The 17,695-nt window shown below is 38.8% G+C and overlaps 1 protein-coding gene across 2 annotated transcripts; it reads left to right on the top strand.

Moving 5' to 3' along the window:
* The first annotated feature begins 542 nt into the window (after positions 1–542).
* prpf18 (PRP18 pre-mRNA processing factor 18 homolog (yeast)) lies at positions 543–16,642 on the top strand. 2 transcript variants are annotated; one of them, XM_036134888.1, is made up of 11 exons: positions 543–692; positions 1,764–1,841; positions 2,065–2,091; positions 4,922–5,023; positions 5,120–5,233; positions 5,363–5,509; positions 5,708–5,776; positions 10,092–10,232; positions 10,313–10,384; positions 10,461–10,616; positions 15,238–16,642. In XM_036134888.1, the coding sequence occupies exons 1-11, from the start codon at positions 627–629 to the stop codon at positions 15,316–15,318; spliced, it is 1,053 nt and encodes a 350-aa protein (XP_035990781.1). In that variant the 5' UTR covers positions 543–626; the 3' UTR covers positions 15,319–16,642. The 2 variants fall into 2 exon arrangements, with proteins under 2 accessions (XP_035990781.1, XP_035990782.1); XM_036134889.1 differs by lacking the exon at positions 2,065–2,091.
* The last annotated feature ends 1,053 nt before the right edge of the window (positions 16,643–17,695 follow it).

Here is a 17,695-nt window from a genome sequence, read left to right as displayed (position 1 = left end):
AGTTTTGCTTTGGGTCAGCTCTGCTCTGGCTGTATGTCCTGCTGAAAAGTGAACTTCCACACCAGTCTCACATGTTCTGAAACCTCCAAAAGGTTTTCTTCCAGACTGCCTTGGATTTAGTATCACCACAGCATGATACTGCTTCCACCATTTTTCACAGCGGGGATGTTAATGTGCAAGGTGAAGTGCAGTGCCTTTTGCCACTTAGCATCCGAGGTAAAAAGGTTTTGGTCCAACTTGGACAGAGCAGCTTCGACCACATTTGCTATGTCTCACAACCTCTTATGATTTTTTTTAGGAGTCACAAGTGAAACATTTTAAAATTTAAAAAAAAAATAGTAAAACAACATATCCTTTTAATTCAGCTTCACATTTGCGAACTACTTTGTGCTTGAGTACGTAATAAAATCCTAATAAAATATATTAAAGGGTGTGACTGTAATGTGAAAAAAATGTGAAGTTACTCACGCAGCGTTTTTTTTAAAACATTTTATTTTGAAATAATCAGATAAACCGACGCTGACTCTTATGTCGAAAAGGTCAGGTTAACTTCCGGTTCAGCCCGTCGACAGCTCCAGTTTAGCTCTCCATAACAGAAAAGCCATAACAGACAACATCTTTACGAAATGGATATACTAAAAGCCGAGATTGCAAGGAAAAGGAAACTTATCGAAGAAAAAGAGCTGGTTAACGTGAGTATTTGAAGATAGTACTATTTTCTAAGCCTAATTTTGCTTTAGTTTAGCTCAGTTAGCTATACCGCGGTCCAAGCTAGTTGTTTTCTAGAAAGATCTTTTTTGTCACGTAACTCCTATTGAAAGATATACATACAGCAGAACTTATACGTTTAAAGAAAATCACTCTAAAGGTATATGTTTGAACATAAACCTGTGACCGAGTTCTGTCACTGTTTTCGTAACTTTATAATATTGAAACAAAACCACATCCGGTGGAGATACGACGATCAGCTTAACGTTTATGCCATATTTGCTATTCTACTAAAATTACAAATAACATTTGATGATTTTTGTGGAAATAAACAGTTATGGGAGCTATAAACTGAACATTGTTTGGTGACAGTATGTCACTATTATAGTTTTTGCAGGTGTCCGCTACGCCAGTGACAGAAATCCATTTTATTCTGTGGAATTTTATTGTAAAGGTGCTGCGTCTGTGATTTATTTATTTTTGTATTATTTATTGGCTGCTCTTATATCTGCTCTATTGTGGATTTAATTTTCTTATTGGGCTCCTGTTATTTTTCTTGTCACGGTGTATATCGCATGCTGTTTAGTCCATTGTATTGTTGTCTTTCTGATTTGTCTGTTGCATTTATCTAGAGTCTGCACAAAGCAACATGGTGTGTAATAATAATAATAATAATAATAATAATAATAATAATAATAATAATAATAGAATAATTGAACTTTATTGATCTCACAATGGAGAGACTCAGCTATGTTGTAAAGACAACAAGGCTGAGTTGAGATGCATTGTGGTGGGATATTTTCATCATGACCTATATAGGGTCCACTTAATAATAATAATAATAATAATAATAATAATAATAATAATTGTTATTTGGCATTGCAACTTTGTACATTCCAATGAAATGTGCCCTCTGGATTTAAGCCATCTAGTAGCAAACTGTGCGCTGCCTGGGAGCATTCTGGAGCAGGGGTCTTTCTCTTGGTAGTCTCTGGGATTCGACCACTTGGTGACCACTCCCCCAGTAACACTTCCAATGATCTGTCTCTTTCCAGGAATCCAAAAAATGCTTTAAAAGGTCTGATCTTGCACGCAAGGAAAAAGAAGAATACTTTAAACGATGCGGATACAAGGTAAACACGTCACTTTTCTCCCCCCACTGTTTTACTTCTTATCTAACACATGCTGACATGTCTGAATAATTTAATTTTGTCTCTAGCTTTTTAGTAAGATACCACATCATTTACATTCTCTAGAAAACAACATAAGGCCAGGAACCTATGTTAAGGTCTACATAAGTGTCTGTGTTTACTGTGCTGTTTTTGTGCAAACTACCTCTGCTGCCTGCACCTGTAGGTTCAGACAGAGACTCCTAAGAACCAGGTATGGGATTGCTCAATGAAAGTAGCAAACACAAGATGCATGATGAAAGGATAAAAGCACTGTGTCCCAAAAGCTTTTACTTCCTTGGCATCTTCTCTGGTTGCTCTAGAAATGGTTTATTCGTAAATGTTGACTGGATGTTTAATTCAAGACATGGAATTGCGTCTTAAATTTTTAAAACCAACCTCTGTTCTGCTAGTTGAAGCCCTAAAGTTACTTGTTTGAAGGCAAGTAGATAAGTGAGGGAAGAAACAAAGCTTAAATGGGACACAGCTGGATTTTGAATCTGAATTTTGCATATTAATTAAAAAAAACAAAAACAAAGAATGTATTTGTGAAGCCTAATTGTGCAAATTAATTTCTGAAATAAAAGGAAGAATTTTTAGACCAACTACAAGTGGCCTATGAATTTTCAATATATTTATTTATTTATTGTTATTATTATATATTGTTGCAATTCAGTCAAAGTTCTTTTGCCAAACTTTAAAACTCAAATCTCATATGTTTTTTTTATTATTGTATCCCTAAATTATGCTTAGATAGTTGTTGTTTTTTCGGTAAAGCTTCTTGTTACCATTTTATAGTTGGTCTTTTAGAGTGTGCACCTGAAACCAAAATCTGAAAGGCTGCGATGCATGTGTACATTATCGCATGATTTGGTATGTTTTTTTTTTTTTAATTATTATTATTTTGGTTGCCTTTTTTCCCCAATTTATAATTAATACGCTTTATCTTTAATTCAGCTTTTGAGTGTGCAAACAATGTTGATAAACAGTGCCTTGCAAAAGTTTTCATAGCTCTTGAACTTTTTTTCATTAGAAGAACCACAAGTTTCAATGTGTCTTTCTTGGATTTTATGTGATGCTCAACACAAAATAGAATTATTACTGGAGAGTTTTTCTTCCCACTGTCGCTTCATGCTTGCTCAGTATGAGGGATTGCTGCAAAGCCATGGACAATGCAGACAACTCTCCCTGTAGCTCTACGCTTCTCCAGGAGTGAATGCTGCTTGTCAAGATTTTGATGCAATCAACTGGGTTCCCTTATATAGGACATTTTTGACCAATCTGTATAATCTGACCGAATTTGTATAATATGATTGAATTTGAGTTTTTAAAGTGCCTTGAGATGACATGTTTCATGAATTGGCGCTATATAAATAAAATTGAATTGAATTGAATTGGTGGAAAAGGAAGAAAGTTTTTCAGAAATAAAAATCTGAAAGATTTGGCATCTCCACTCCCAGTATTAAATCTTTTCTAGCTTCTAAAACAGGACCCGGGAACCTTTTCTCTCCCAGGGGCTGTTTAAATTTTTAGAAAGTCCACTGAGGGCCACACTCAGTTTGTAAAACCTTATGATAAAAAATGATAAATTCGTAAAACCACGGTGGCGTCACTTGTTGCATATTTATGCTTGTAAACATCTGTATCTTTCTGTCTCTAGTTTTGTTTTAATTTGGTGTGTTTCAAAACACAAAGCGGTGTAGCAAACTAAAACTGTATCAGGCATGTAACGTTGATTGCACATAATGCAAATACATTTTTTTCAGTTTTACATTATTATTTGGGACTCAAGAAGTAAATCTTTTTCTTTTGAATATGAACAGTTGAGGTATTTTCAAAGCAATAAAATAAATATAATCGTCTTTACACCAATTTCAGCTAATGTGATGGTTGGAGCGGCTTCTCCGCTCATGCGCTGTTCATTGACCCTGATCCTGGCTCGGATATATGCATTTCTAATAATTTAATTGCAGAAATACCTTGTGTATCTTTTTGTTTCCCACCAAGCTTTTATTTATTTTCTTTAAATTGCATGGCTGACCGGACAAAAGGGCTACGAGGGTCTTATACATGCCGGAGGCCATCAACTCTGACCAGCTTCCCCGGCCCTGCTGATGAACAACATCCCCATAGCAAGACGCTGCCACCGCCATGTTTCTCCATGGGGATGGTGTGTTCTTAGTAGGGTTGTCAAAAATAATCAATATCTTGATAGATTTCATAAAAAAAAAAAAAAAAAAGTAAATTAATTTGTGTCAAAATCGATATAAACCGAGCACAGCTCTGGAATAACAGACACTCTGCTTGTCCCCTCGCCTGTTTGCTGTTGCGATGACACGGATAACTGAGAATTTTCTCAGGCATATGGATGTAACGATTTATAGTTTCATTCAAAAGTGGCTTTGTTGAGGTCACTCTTGGAAAAAGGTCGGTTTAGCTGATGGCTAACTGTCGTGTTGTCAGATTTTCCCACCTGAGCTGTGGATCTCTACAGCTTCCACTAAGCTATCTCGGCTGCTTCTCTCATCAGTGCTCTCCTTGGCTGTCCTGATGACACTTCATAGCATTTGATTTATTTAGGGCTATCAGGATAAAAAGGAGTTAAAAAAATGGTACAAATACCACACTTTTCAGATTTTTTTGTTTTTGTACAGAATTTATATAATTTTACTTTCTCTTCATAATCACGCTCTACCTTGTGTTGGTCTATGACATAAAATCTCACTAAAACACATTGAACTTTGCAAGTGTCATGTGACTGTTATGAAACGCTCTGGAGTACTTCTGCAAGGACCTGTGTTTACTGTGGTGTGAAGTTAAGAAACAGATGGGAATCTGAATTTATTTTAGGACATCCTCATTTGAGTTGACTGCTGACATAAAAAAAAACAAAAAACACTTTTTGCACATATTTTCCGATTATTATTTTTTAATTTGCATCTGTTGCAAGAGAATAATCTTTCCACGTGATCGATCTGTCCTAGTTTTTCCCAGCGTTCATTCAGTAATCAGTACGTTTTCTGTTCATCCACGCTGTCTGGTAGATTGATAATACCGAGGAAAATGAGCCGTCCACGTCAGCCAATCCGGTGTTGGAGCTTGAATTAACGGAGGAGAAGCTGCCAATGACTCTGTCACGACAGGAGGTCAGTCAGTGTACAGCATCATTTACCGCCTGCCTCTCAGTACTTGTTCCTTTGCATGCAGCCATATAAATTCTGTTCATTGCTCTCTTTGTGCAGGTAATCCGACGGCTTCGAGAGCGAGGGGAACCGATCAGATTGTTTGGAGAATCTGATTACGACGCCTTCCAGAGACTCAGAAAAATTGAGATCTTGACCCCAGAAGTAAACAAGGTAAAATGAATCTAGGAGCTGGTATGACTCTGAGGATCTAGAAGGCTCTAAAACATCCCCACTCAGGGCCGAGTATTGCATTTAATTTAGATTTGGTCTCCACTCTAACATGTTTTTTGCCACATCCAGGGTTTGAGGAATGACCTGAAAGCAGCCATGGACAAGATCGACCAGCAGTACCTGAATGAGATCGTTGGAGGAACAGAGGCAGGGGAACCTGACACGCAGCACGACCTGAAAGTTCACGAAGAGAACACCACCATAGAAGAGCTCGAGGTATAATTCTCAGTAAAGTAGCAGGGAGGGATAGAATCGCCCCGGTTTCTACTAGTTTTCTTTCAGTTAGATTGTATTTTATGAAAGCTTTTCTATTGATGTGTTCTTATTTATGCATCAATAAAGTTTTTCATTTTAGATAGCTTTATTGATCAAACTTGTAAATATTTGTATGCTATTTTCCAAAATTTTCCCTAGGCTCTCGGAAAAACCTTGGGTACAGGGGATGATAGTGGAGATCAGGATGTCATCGCCAAATTTCTAAAGGTATAACAAAACGACTCCCCTCTTTGTCTAGAGGGAGCTGTTGGATAACATTTCCACAGTTTTATTCACGGCTATTAATATCTTTTTCATCCACTTCCTTTGTTCATACCGGGATTGATATCAGACTTTTTGGACTCTGTACGAGTCTTATCAGACCCTAAAGACTGTTTGCATGGTCTAAGCCTCTCAGGAAGTGTGTTTGATCACTGCAATCACGTTTTTCTTTTAATCAGAGAAGTTTTCAATTGTACTTTACTCAAAAGGCCATATTAGGTGTGATTCTATGCTTATTCATTTAAAGCTGCAGAACCATTATTATCTCAGTTCTCCAGTTTCTTACAAGGAAACATATTTTCCTTAGTTTTGCTTTGAGTTATACAAGGCCATGATTTTTATTGTGAAGTTTTATCTTGGAATTTTTTTTTTTTTTTTTTTACTACTACCACTTAGCTAAATCTCAGTATTTTCTCATTGCATATCCATTTGAGAAATCTTGTTTCTGTTTTACATTACCCATGTCGTATTAAAATCTAACAGCTAATACTGCCTTGATGAGAAGCGGTAACCCTTGCCAGGGTGGCCGCGGGTCCTTAGAAAGTCTTAAAAAGTCGTAAATCAATTTTCCTCAAAATAAGGCCTTGAAAAGTATTAAATTGTCTTAAATTAATTTTGCATGGGTCTTAAATATTGGTGTGTCACGTCACCGTGAAAATACGGGCAATCTGTTCTGCTAGGTCGAATATTTTTCTCTGGTAGCCTATGCGCTGCGTTGTCGATGGCCGTTTCTCAATATGCGTTCTTGAGCAGGCTCGTGTACTCGTGACACGTCATCAGCCACAGACCGAGCACTGTTGGCGCGGTACGCACGTGACGTCACCATCTTATGAGCAACGCTCCTTATGGCAAGCCGTTTTAACATAAATTCGGTTTTACCGCCCTTACGTTCGAGATATCTCAAATTGTTTTATGACTAGACGTTTTAGCAATTTAAGATATCTCTAATTGTATTTTGACTAGTCAAAATACCTATTCGAGATATCTCTAATTACATTCTGACTAGTCGAAATGACATCAGATTTTCCATTGAGTTGTATGGAGACGTCAATTCAAGATATCTCGAATGAATTACTGACTATCTGAAATACCCATTTCAGATATCTACAATTAAATTACGACTAGTCAAAATTACAATTCAAGATATCTTAAATTGAGTTTTGACTAGTCATAATTCTAATTAAAGATATCTCAAATGCCACCATAATTCAAGATATCTTAAATGTATTTTTGGATAGGCGAAATGCAGTTTTGACTAGTAAAAAATAAATTTAAGATATCTTGAATTGTAATTTTGACTAGTCAAAATTACAATTCAAGATATCTTGAATTGTAATTTTGACTAGTCAAAATTCCTTTTAAGATATCTCTAAATGAATTAGAGATATCTTGAATTATTCAGCTTTTCCATTTAAGATATCTTAAATTGACATTCTGACTAGTCAAAATGACGTTACTGATATCTTGAATTACGAAACGGCTTGCCATATGTCATCACACAGGAACCGGAGGCGTGCGCTTTTGTTTTCAGAGAAGCTAAAGGAGGGTGCTGTAATGCTTTGTGCCGTCTCGCATGTGAAAATCAAGAGCTAGCTGGCTTTACCATAATTCCCAAGAGGCAGATGCTTTACCACAGTATAAAAACTGCATCTGGTTATTAACAGAACTGGTCCGGGCTGAGGAATATTCCTTATTTCCAGCTTGGACATGAGTCGACAGTAGCGCTTTCAGCTAGCCGTTTTTCAGTGCATTGTGTGCGTCGGCAGCAAGTAAATCCGAAATTCTTTGCAAATTTCTTAAGCATTCTTCAAGTATACTATTTTCGCCCTCTCTGCATATCCCATACTTAAAAAGCTCTTTCTATATTGTGGCATTTTCTTACAATTTTGTCGAAAACAGCCAGCGCCATTGAATGTTCAGGCAGCTTTGGGCAGCTTACAGCCAATAAGGGGCTTACACGCAATGTCTTATTTCAGATATCTTAAATTGTAATTCTGACTAGTCATAATTACGTTCGAGATATCTTAAATTACGTCTACGGATGTGTGACGCTTTCAATGACGAATCCGGTGACGTAATTTGAGATATCTTGAAAGGGATTTTGACTAGTCAAAATGTAATTGAAGATATCTTGAATTATTATTCTTCCTAGTCAGAATGTAAATAAAGATATCTTAAATTACCATTCCGGATAGTCAAAATGTAGTTTTGTCTAGTCAAAATGCATTTTAAGATATCTGTAATTTATTACGGATAGTCAGACGAAACCGAATTTATGTTAAAACGGCTTGCCATACGCTCCTTGCCTCTAAGGTAGGACAAGTGGTGTGAGAGCGCACGTAGCAACCAGCCGTTACACATGCAACAGAAACAACGATATGACCGACTTTTCAGCTGTTAAACTATCGCAAGAGGATGTCCAGGCGCCCATTTTACTGGTAGAACTGTGGAACAACATACGCCAAACGCGTTTGTGTGAATCGCCCGGTGGACGGGCCGGGAAAATGGGTGACATCAACCGCAGCGGTGCGCGAACCCCGCCGGCCGGCCGGCGTCGCGGGAGCGCGCCTCGCTCTATACAGCTGAATATCGACGAAGAAAACGTATTAAAATGTGACCAACGGAGTTAGTTGTTCTTATATTAGTGATATCAAAACGTTTGAATATACCTCTTGTGTGAAAAAAACGGTGTTTATTTGGCAGATTCGTTTACAAAAGTACGGGTTTAATGAACACCATTAAATCCAAAGTTTTTATCTGAGGTACGGCTGATTTATTTGTTGTGGTCTCTCGTCATTCACATACAACAATAAACCGTGAGAGCCGACGTGAGTTTTGAAACTGCAAAGCTTTGTCTTAAGCGGAAGATCAGACTGCATCTACAGTAAACAGCACAGCGTTCATAGACCAGTTTGATGCATTCGCTACTGTTAGAAAGCTATGGTGCTTTCAGGGGCATGGGACATTTCAAACTTACAAAGAAAGAGACATAAAACGGAAAAGAACTTAACTCATACAATAATGTATTTTTCCAGAAAATAGCGTGACCTTTCTAACAATACTTAATGCTCTATACTTGTATTTATTAAATTGTTTTTGATTCTGCACATCTGCTAGGTTTTTATTCTGAAAATTCTATAATATTACAACAGCAAATTATCAAAGTTCTTCAAAAGCCTGTTTAAAAGTTCCAAATGGGGCTGCAGATCAAACAGCAACAATTGCCCTGTCATTGTTTTAACGGGCAGAATATGCATTTGCTGACCCTTATCCTTTAACTACAGATGGATATACAGGAATAAAGTCATACAAGTGCCAACCCCTCATAGATAGCAGGGGGTGCATTTTTTGGCAAATGGCTGCCGAAAAATGCACCCCCTATGTTTTTAATCTAAAAATTGTCCCAGACTCATGAAATTCATACTGGTAGCTTAGAACACATTTGTAAACATGTAGGAAATGTTTAATCAGCTACAACTGTATATTTCAGTAAAATAGCAGGGGTGCGTTTTTTGGCAAATGTACATGTAAATGTATAACACCGGCACCGCAGCGGTGGCCTATAGGGTAGTTCATTGTTATTGTTTTGATGCGGGTTTTTCGCGCATGCAAGCCGGACTGGTTGGCAAAAGGCGAACACAATGGCGGATGCAAACAGAGAAACTGACGAGTTCTCCACGTATTTTTCTTCTTCAGATAACGTATCACAAGATCGTTTTAAGAGTAAGTTGATGGTTGATGGTATCAGATTGCCAGATCCACACGGCAAAAGCCTGAAGGGACGGAGGGAGTCTGGGAAATGCTGACAAGTGTTCCGTACCGCAACATACAGCTGCCTTATAAACACGGCAGGCCAGTACAGACGAGAGAGCACGAAAGCCCCTGAAACCACTGGACGGCTACAATTATTTTATATCGGGAAAAAGGCTCCAGCAACCCCTGTTTTATTTATTTTTGTTCTGAAGGAACAGTATTTTATATATTTACTTGATTTTATAAGCATTTGTTCATGGGACTGTAATGACATGTTTGTCTTTTCGCATTACACACATTTAGTCGATGTTCTTAAACTCAACAGTCATTTTGATTTGTATTTCCATCGTACGTTTGGTCTTAAATTTCATTTAGAAGTGGTATTAAAAGGTCTTAAAAAGTATTAAATTTAACTTGTTTATACTTGTAGACACCCTGCTTGCGTTCTTAGCAATGTTTGCAGGTTGTTTGCAGGTTGTCAAAGCCATTAATCTGCTTGGTTTCGTAGTTCCTTCTGGGCGTTTGGGCCAAAGATCTGAACAGCCGAGAGGACCACGTGAAGCGCAGCGTTCAGGGAAAGGTAGCCAGTGCAACGCATAAGCAGACGGAGTCTTACCTTGAGCCCCTCTTTAAAAAGCTCAGGAAGAAGGTAACGCTTTTTAAAACAGAACATTAAAAGCTGACTCTTACATGCGCCTATATCACTGCATTATTTTCTTTATATTTCAGAATTTACCACCTGACATCAAAGAGTCAATCACAGACATCATTAAATTCATGTTGGAGAGGGAATATGTTCAGGTATGTTATTCGTGGACAGCTCCTTTGACTCCTGCGATGCACCGCCACATGATTTAACGACCGGTTTCCATTCCAGGCAAATGACGCGTACCTACAGATGGCTATCGGCAATGCTCCCTGGCCCATCGGTGTCACCATGGTGGGCATCCACGCTCGTACTGGACGTGAAAAGATCTTCTCCAAACACGTGGCCCACGTTCTTAATGACGAGACACAGAGAAAGTATATTCAGGTAAGTCACCTCTTATTTGGATGCTATCCTCCTAACAAGGTCCTGTCAAAACAAGGCACAGAAAACCGATCCACGCCTTTATTTACAGTAGGTTAGATTACAGCGGTAGTGTCTTTACTGGCCTCTGTTAAAAAAAAAAATGCAGCTGTAGTTCATCCAAAATGCTGCTGCCAGAGTCCTGACCAACACCAGAAAAATAGCTCAAACCACTCCAGTTCTTAAATTACTGCACTAAATGTTATTGTGGAAAAGGCAATAAAGATTCTTGATGGGCTCGGGCTGAAACACGTTTCTGAGTTGCTTCAGGTCGTCAGAAACCTGTTTACTCTCCATCCCCAAGACCAGAACAAGCAAGGTGAGGCTGCTTTTACTGTCCGTGTTCCTCAGCTCTGGAACAAACAACCTGAAAACCTGAGATGTGCAGAAACTGATGGTTCCTTTCAACTCAGCACTGAGAACGTTTGTTTACAGCCGCTTTTCATCAAGGAATCTCGCTGTTTATGCTTTTTAACATTTAAATTTGAACATCTTTTTCTTTTATGCAACATTTTATGCTTATGCTTTGTGTTTTTGTCCATTTTTCCTTTGATGTGCCGTAAAGCTCTTCGGATTGCCTCGTGTTTGAACGGTGCTATATAAATAAACTTGCCTCGCCTGTCAATCTCTAAATACAGGCTCTTCAGAAAAGAAAAACAACTACTGTACCAGAAATTCATTCTTTATAATAATCAATGATTCAGCAATGATTTTTTTTTCTTCACGTTATCAACGTGATAGCTCAAACTGTGGTAAAGAACACACAGCATGTATTGAACATGTTTTTCTCAGTTGATATATTTCTATTTGTCCACAACTACCAAAGTGATCCGCACATAAAAAAAATCAAAAGAAGATTTGTCCACAACTGAAGTTAAAAGAATTAAACACGCTTACAGAATTGCATTAAATACTTTGTTAAAAAGCCTTTCTTGGTAATGACAACTTCAAGACAATTATATAAAGTTTATCAGTACCATATGCTGTAGGACTGCAGGGCGTTTTCAGGGTGATGTCCAGAACCGCCCTTCCATCAAACATGGTGTGTGTTATGATGACCAAAGAGTTCATCGTTGGCCTTTTCTGACCTGACTCTATGTTCCTAGTATTTCACAGTTTTTTCTGCAGCAAAAACATGTTTTCTTTGTAGTAAGTGTCTGTAGAGGCCATTACTTATTTCATTGGTTTCATGGGAATAACCGTAGCTGCTACTTGCAGGTCTTTCTGAAGCTCTCAGCTCAGAAGGTCCTTGGCTCTTGGACAACTCTTTTGATTATTTTGATTCTTTTTAGATGAATTTTATAAAAAGCACCTAGCTGTGGTGAGCCTCGTGAGACCATCCTGATCTCGCGAGCTTTCAAGGTTTCACTCGCAGATCAGTCTGGCTACTCTCCGTTAAAGAAAATTTGGAGCCGTTCACCAAACGAAAGTCCAATCAGCGTTGGCTTTGAGGCGGGTTGAGGTGTGGCGCAACGGGAAGCGCGTCAGTTCAGTCTAAACAACATGGCGGTTTCAGCCGATGAAACTAGCGTTAGCGTGGCTATCGAGCAAGTTTTATCGGAATTACAGAGTATTTCTTTGCTGAGCTAACAAGCCTTTACCTGCAGCAGCAAGAGTAGCTTGGCTTGTGGTTGTGTTTTCGTCGTCGCTCGTAACAGACGAATCTGATTGGTTTATTTGGCCCGTCTATCACCAACATAGGCCAATCAGCTAACCAGTATTTTCGCCCCTTCCCAAAATTACTTCAACGGAAGGTTTCCAGATGGATATGCGGAGCAAATCTATCTGGCGGAGTCAGGTAAAGCTGTGGTTGCTTCATAGTGAAATTATGTTCTTTTCCTCTTTAGTGAATAGCTGCAACAACTATGGAACAAGCAAAAGTTTGTAAATGTAGCCATAACCGTTTTACCTTTTAGACTAAAGCCCTATTTGCACGGGATTAGCATTATCTGTGGAGTCCATGTAATAAATAAGGTACCAACACCCCCCCCCCCAACCCCCCACCCCCACCCCCCTCCTCTATACACCCGAAGCCTGGGATATGATGAAATTTACGGACATCCCTGCTGTGTGTCGTATGTGAGCGGCTGTGTAACAGGCAGTGCTTGCAACTCCGCTCATACGTGACTTTGGGCTTGCTTTTCTTTTTTCTAAAGTTGTTTGTAAATTTCGTAAGTCGCGGGTTTACAGCTTGTTTTTGAACGTGCAGTCGCTTATTTTTCAAACAGAAGACTTTCTACCGTCTATCGCACTGTGCAACCTGGCGCTCCTGCTGCGTACAGACCGTGCAAGCTGGTCAAAATATCTGTCGGCTCACACACACGCACCCAACAATTTCACTGATAGAAAGGAAATCTCAGTGGGTAGAAATGCAACACTAAATGCACGCGTTTACACCGCATTGAAGCGGCCTCTGTATTACAGTGTGGTGGTGCGGCTTGCTGGGCTTCTTTTGGGCTGGTTTTCCAATAGGGTTCTGCTGGCCCGGGACCCAAGTTTTCTAAACACGATGATGCATCCTCCATTATTCACCAAAAGCAAATAAAAACACTCCCAGGACAAAGAATCCACGCATCTGATCCCACCCATTCCTGTCCAAATCACAGAGATACCTATTTGCATTGGATTAGTATTATCACAGGACTTCAGTGTTAAGCAAAATATAGTAGGTAATTTGTGGGGGAATTTTTACTTTACAAATTACTGACATGGCCGATTCGTACAGGATTAACAACACAGAGAATCCCTGCAATTATTACAAGTCGCCTAGGTAAAACTAATCCTGTCAGAATAGGGCTTATGTAACGTATTCTTATAGCTAATATACTCACCTAATACATAAAGTAAGAATCTAAGAGGATATTGGCAATTTAAGATCTGTTGATATCTTTATGAAACATCTCAGATGTCTTTTTATCAGACGTGAATTCATGGCTCACTTAAAAGCAGTAAGTGAGCAATGTGAGCAACTCCACTCTTACTCTCCATATGGTCTAACTCAAAGCACTCAACACTTTGTGTGCTTTATTTCTGTGTGCAGGAGCATAAAGTAAAGAGCAGGAATCAAACTGATTGTTTAACCGACAGTATTAGTCCCAGAAAGATACTTGCACACCTCTGCAAGGTTACCCTGAGGTCAAACGTTTTGGTCAGACAGGTTTTGAAACACTTAAATCTACATTTCAGATCATTAAAACTCTTCAAGGGCACCAGGTAGTAGTTAACATGCTAAACATTAATATTATTACCTGTGGTGAGAAATGCGAGGATTCGGTGATTGATCCCAACAAGGTGACATTTAAAAGATTGTTGCTGCTAAAGGTGATTTAAGGGCTCCTGAATCAATGGGTTACTCACAGCAGCTACGTTTTAGCTTAGGGTTTTGTTAAATAATTCAGAATAGTATGAATATGAATAGAAACAGTTTTTTGTAGGAATCTCCTTCAGTGATTGCTTTTCAGTGTGCCTGAAGTTGAATTCCCAATACCTGTTGGTGGCTACTGCCTTTTAGCATTTATAGTCAGATTTATTTTTTATGAATCTTAATTTTCCTCTCACAGTCCAAGTGTTTTCCCCTTTTAACAATGAACGATCACAGTGAAAACAGCGACTGCTTCAGCTCCTTGTAGTTCTGTGTCATGTGACCTGTTCACTCTGTTGCAACAGACAACTCTCAGTGCAAGAGGGAGGGCTGTGAAGAGGCGTTTCCAACAGTCAAAGCAAAGCTGAAAGTTTTAAAAGCTGGAGAGCTATTATGAGCCAATTTATCACTGAGTCTTATCAAACCTAAAACTAAAACTTGTTGTTAGCCTCTTTAGCTGAATTAGCCCCATATTTTAGCAGCATATTTAGCCACAAGGTCTCCAAGCGTAAATACCGCAGTCCTTTTATCACCTTTTAATGTGGTGTCACATAGTGACCCTGTACTGGCAAAATAACTCAGATCTGCATCAGAGGAAAATATAAAATCTAGATTGAGACATCCCTCGCTGTGATTGTGTTTAATTAAAGGTGACAGTTTGCTGTTATCAGCAAAGAAAAACACATTAGCAACACCATTTGACTTCCTGGTTACAGGGTACTCGACTGGAGCACGAGTCTAAACTGGCTTCAGGCGTGGATAAAGATGAATAAATCCGACCTTCAGCAAACCTGAAGGGCCGAGTGTACAACGTGTTTTTTAGTGCAAGGCTTCAGCAACCAAGGTGTGAAGTGGCAATGCCTTCAGATATTAAAATAAATCTTCTGAAGCTCAGGAGTGATTTATTTTAAAATATGTCTTGCTTTATAATAAAATGCAATCAGCTGCTTACTGCATGCTCATACATGATGGGGGATTGCTGTAAAGTCGGTCACTCGATGCACTCTGCTGAGTTTCCTTAGATATAACCATTTACCTATTAACATAATCAACTAAACATGACAGTATTGTTTTATAACTAGGATTGATTCTGAATGTAAGTAACTGAACTGACTATATTTTAGTATGCAAACTTGAACTACTTGTGTTGTTAGACTGCATTTGCTCTTAGTCGGTGATACATAAATAAACAGAGTTGTATATCTTTCTATTTCTTTTCTACAGGGTCTGAAGAGGCTAATGACTATCTGCCAGAAACACTTCACAACGGTTCCTTCTAAGTGTGTGGAGTACAACGCTCTTTAACGTGGAAATTTTCTCTGGCCCACTCGGCCAAACATTTTGAGTTCTTTTCACAGCAGCTCGTTCGTTTTTGTCATGACTGAATATCAGTGGATTCAGGAAATTTTTCTGAAACATGTTTCCTACTTTTATGGAAAATACACCAGTTAAAACATGATTTGAGCGAGAAGAGGTCAACAATATATGGGCAAAATTTATACGTTTTGAAATGTAACACACAACACATTTTGACTTTTGCATTTTTTTTTTCTTTTGGAATGGGAAGATAACATTTGAATTTAGTGCAGCATATGTTTTCAGTGAGTTATGTTGATTTGGTGTTACAGGAAAAGTACATTTGTAAAGCTTAGTGGGAGTAGTGTAAGTTTTATTACACTTGAGATATTAAATGAATGTGTAACATTTTCTACTGGTTAATCTCTATGTACATTTTGAACAAATACAAAATCTCGCCAGTGTATAACGACCTTCTCAATTAGAGAATAAAGTTTAGTTATTTGACATCATCCATCAGTGCTTTATTTCCTTTTTGAGATAAATTCTGAGAGAAAAGACTCAGTTGTCTTCTACAGCAGAGCTGCTGAATGGGATTATTTTTAGCCACGAACATGTGTTTAGTCAATATGAATCATGTGACTGTAAACACAACCAAAGACTCCACCTCAAGTTGCTCTACTACCTGGGAATTTAGGAGTAATACTTTTAACCAGATTTGATTAAAGTAAAGAAAATCAGTATTCTTTTGTTTTGTTTTCAGGATGACTCGATAAAAATTCTAAGACTCATTCAGGCAGAAAGTAACAATTTGCAACGACTGATTGCTAATAGAAGGCCTTTTAGTAGTTTTTGTTCAGACGGTAGCATCCAACGTCATACGCTGACCTTATTACTCTGTAACCATGGCGATGTGATCTGCTCCTTGTGGTGATAGTATGTTCTTGGCTGCCTCAGACCACGTCATCGCAGTTACAGTCTGTCGGCTCTGGACACGTAACCAGAGGCTCATCTGGGCAGGTTGACAGCTGGCATTGCAGATATAAGAAGCTGGTGTTGGATTTTTCTCTCAACTCCCCCTCCCTTTCTTCCAGTCAAACCACAACTGGGACCGCATTTCCTCTTTTGCAGTCACAGTGGATGGGCATTTGACGTAAATAAACTGCCTTATCTGAGGTCAGCTCATTGAGCTGTGAAGGCTTTCACCCACCTGTCCTTGGGTTAGCGTAAGCTGAATATTTTGGCTTCTTTCCAGTGTAATCTGATGTGTCAGTGTTTATTCATGATGTTTGTTAATGCCTTGAAATGTCCAATAAAAAGTTGTTCACTGGAACGTAGAGGCCATCTTTATTTCCTTTCTTATCTTGGGCAAAGTTGTACATTGCAGACTTGTGTAACAAACAGTGAAGGTGCTTTATCCCAGTAGGACGCTAGAAAAAAACAAAATACATCAAACGAGGAAATCCAAATGTCTAGATGGGTAAAACCACCACTACAACTTACAATTTATGTGTGGAGATTAACACAAAAGTTGCAAAAGTTTTCACCCCCTTTGCTTTGTATCTGTTTTGTTACATTCCAACATGTAAGTGGAAGTGTTTTAAAACCATGTTTTGGATCTGCACAAAATAGTTTTAAGGTGGTGAGGTGAAATGAGACAATATATTTAAAAAACGAAAATTGGCAGGTGCATACATATCTGAATCCCTCTTGCATAAAGCCTCCTAAAAGTTCTGGTGCAACCTCCTACCGTCAAAAATCGCATAGTGAAATGAAGTCCACCTTTATGAAATCTTAAGTGTCATGAGATCTGTCAGTGTAAACGCCTTTTCTGAAAGTCCCCAGTGGGGAAAGTCACCACCAAGCAAGAGGCATCACACCATGAAGACCAAGGAGCTCTCTAAACAAGTCAGGGACAGAGTTGGTGAGAAGTACAAGTCAGGGTGGATTCTTAAAAAAACATATTTGATGCGTAGAAGCAACAGCTCTTGTCAGATGAGGATAGAACTTAACTTTTTAGAAACCAGGTAAAACGTCTGGAGCAAACCTAACACATCCCATCCCCCCAAGAGCACCATCTCCACAGTGAAATATGGTGGTGGCAGCATCATGCTGTGGGGATGTTTTTCAGCCGAAGACAACTAGGAAACTGGTCTGAGTCGAGGGCAAGATGGATGGTGATAAATACAGTCAGTCTGCCTGTGATCTGACACTGAGACGGATGTTTGCCTTCCAGCAGGACAATGACCTGAAGCATACTGCTGAAGCAGCAGTTTAAGGAGGAAACATTAGAAGGTTGGAATGGCCTAGTCAAAGTCCAGACCTCAACCAAATAGAAAATCTGTGCTTAGATTTGAAGATCGCTGTTTGCAAGAAAAAAACACCC

The sequence above is a fragment of the Fundulus heteroclitus genome, unplaced genomic scaffold (assembly GCF_011125445.2).
Source record: "Fundulus heteroclitus isolate FHET01 unplaced genomic scaffold, MU-UCD_Fhet_4.1 scaffold_93, whole genome shotgun sequence".
In the NCBI taxonomy this organism is placed as follows: domain Eukaryota; kingdom Metazoa; phylum Chordata; class Actinopteri; order Cyprinodontiformes; family Fundulidae; genus Fundulus; species Fundulus heteroclitus.
This window is presented reverse-complemented; position numbering and strand designations above follow the sequence as displayed.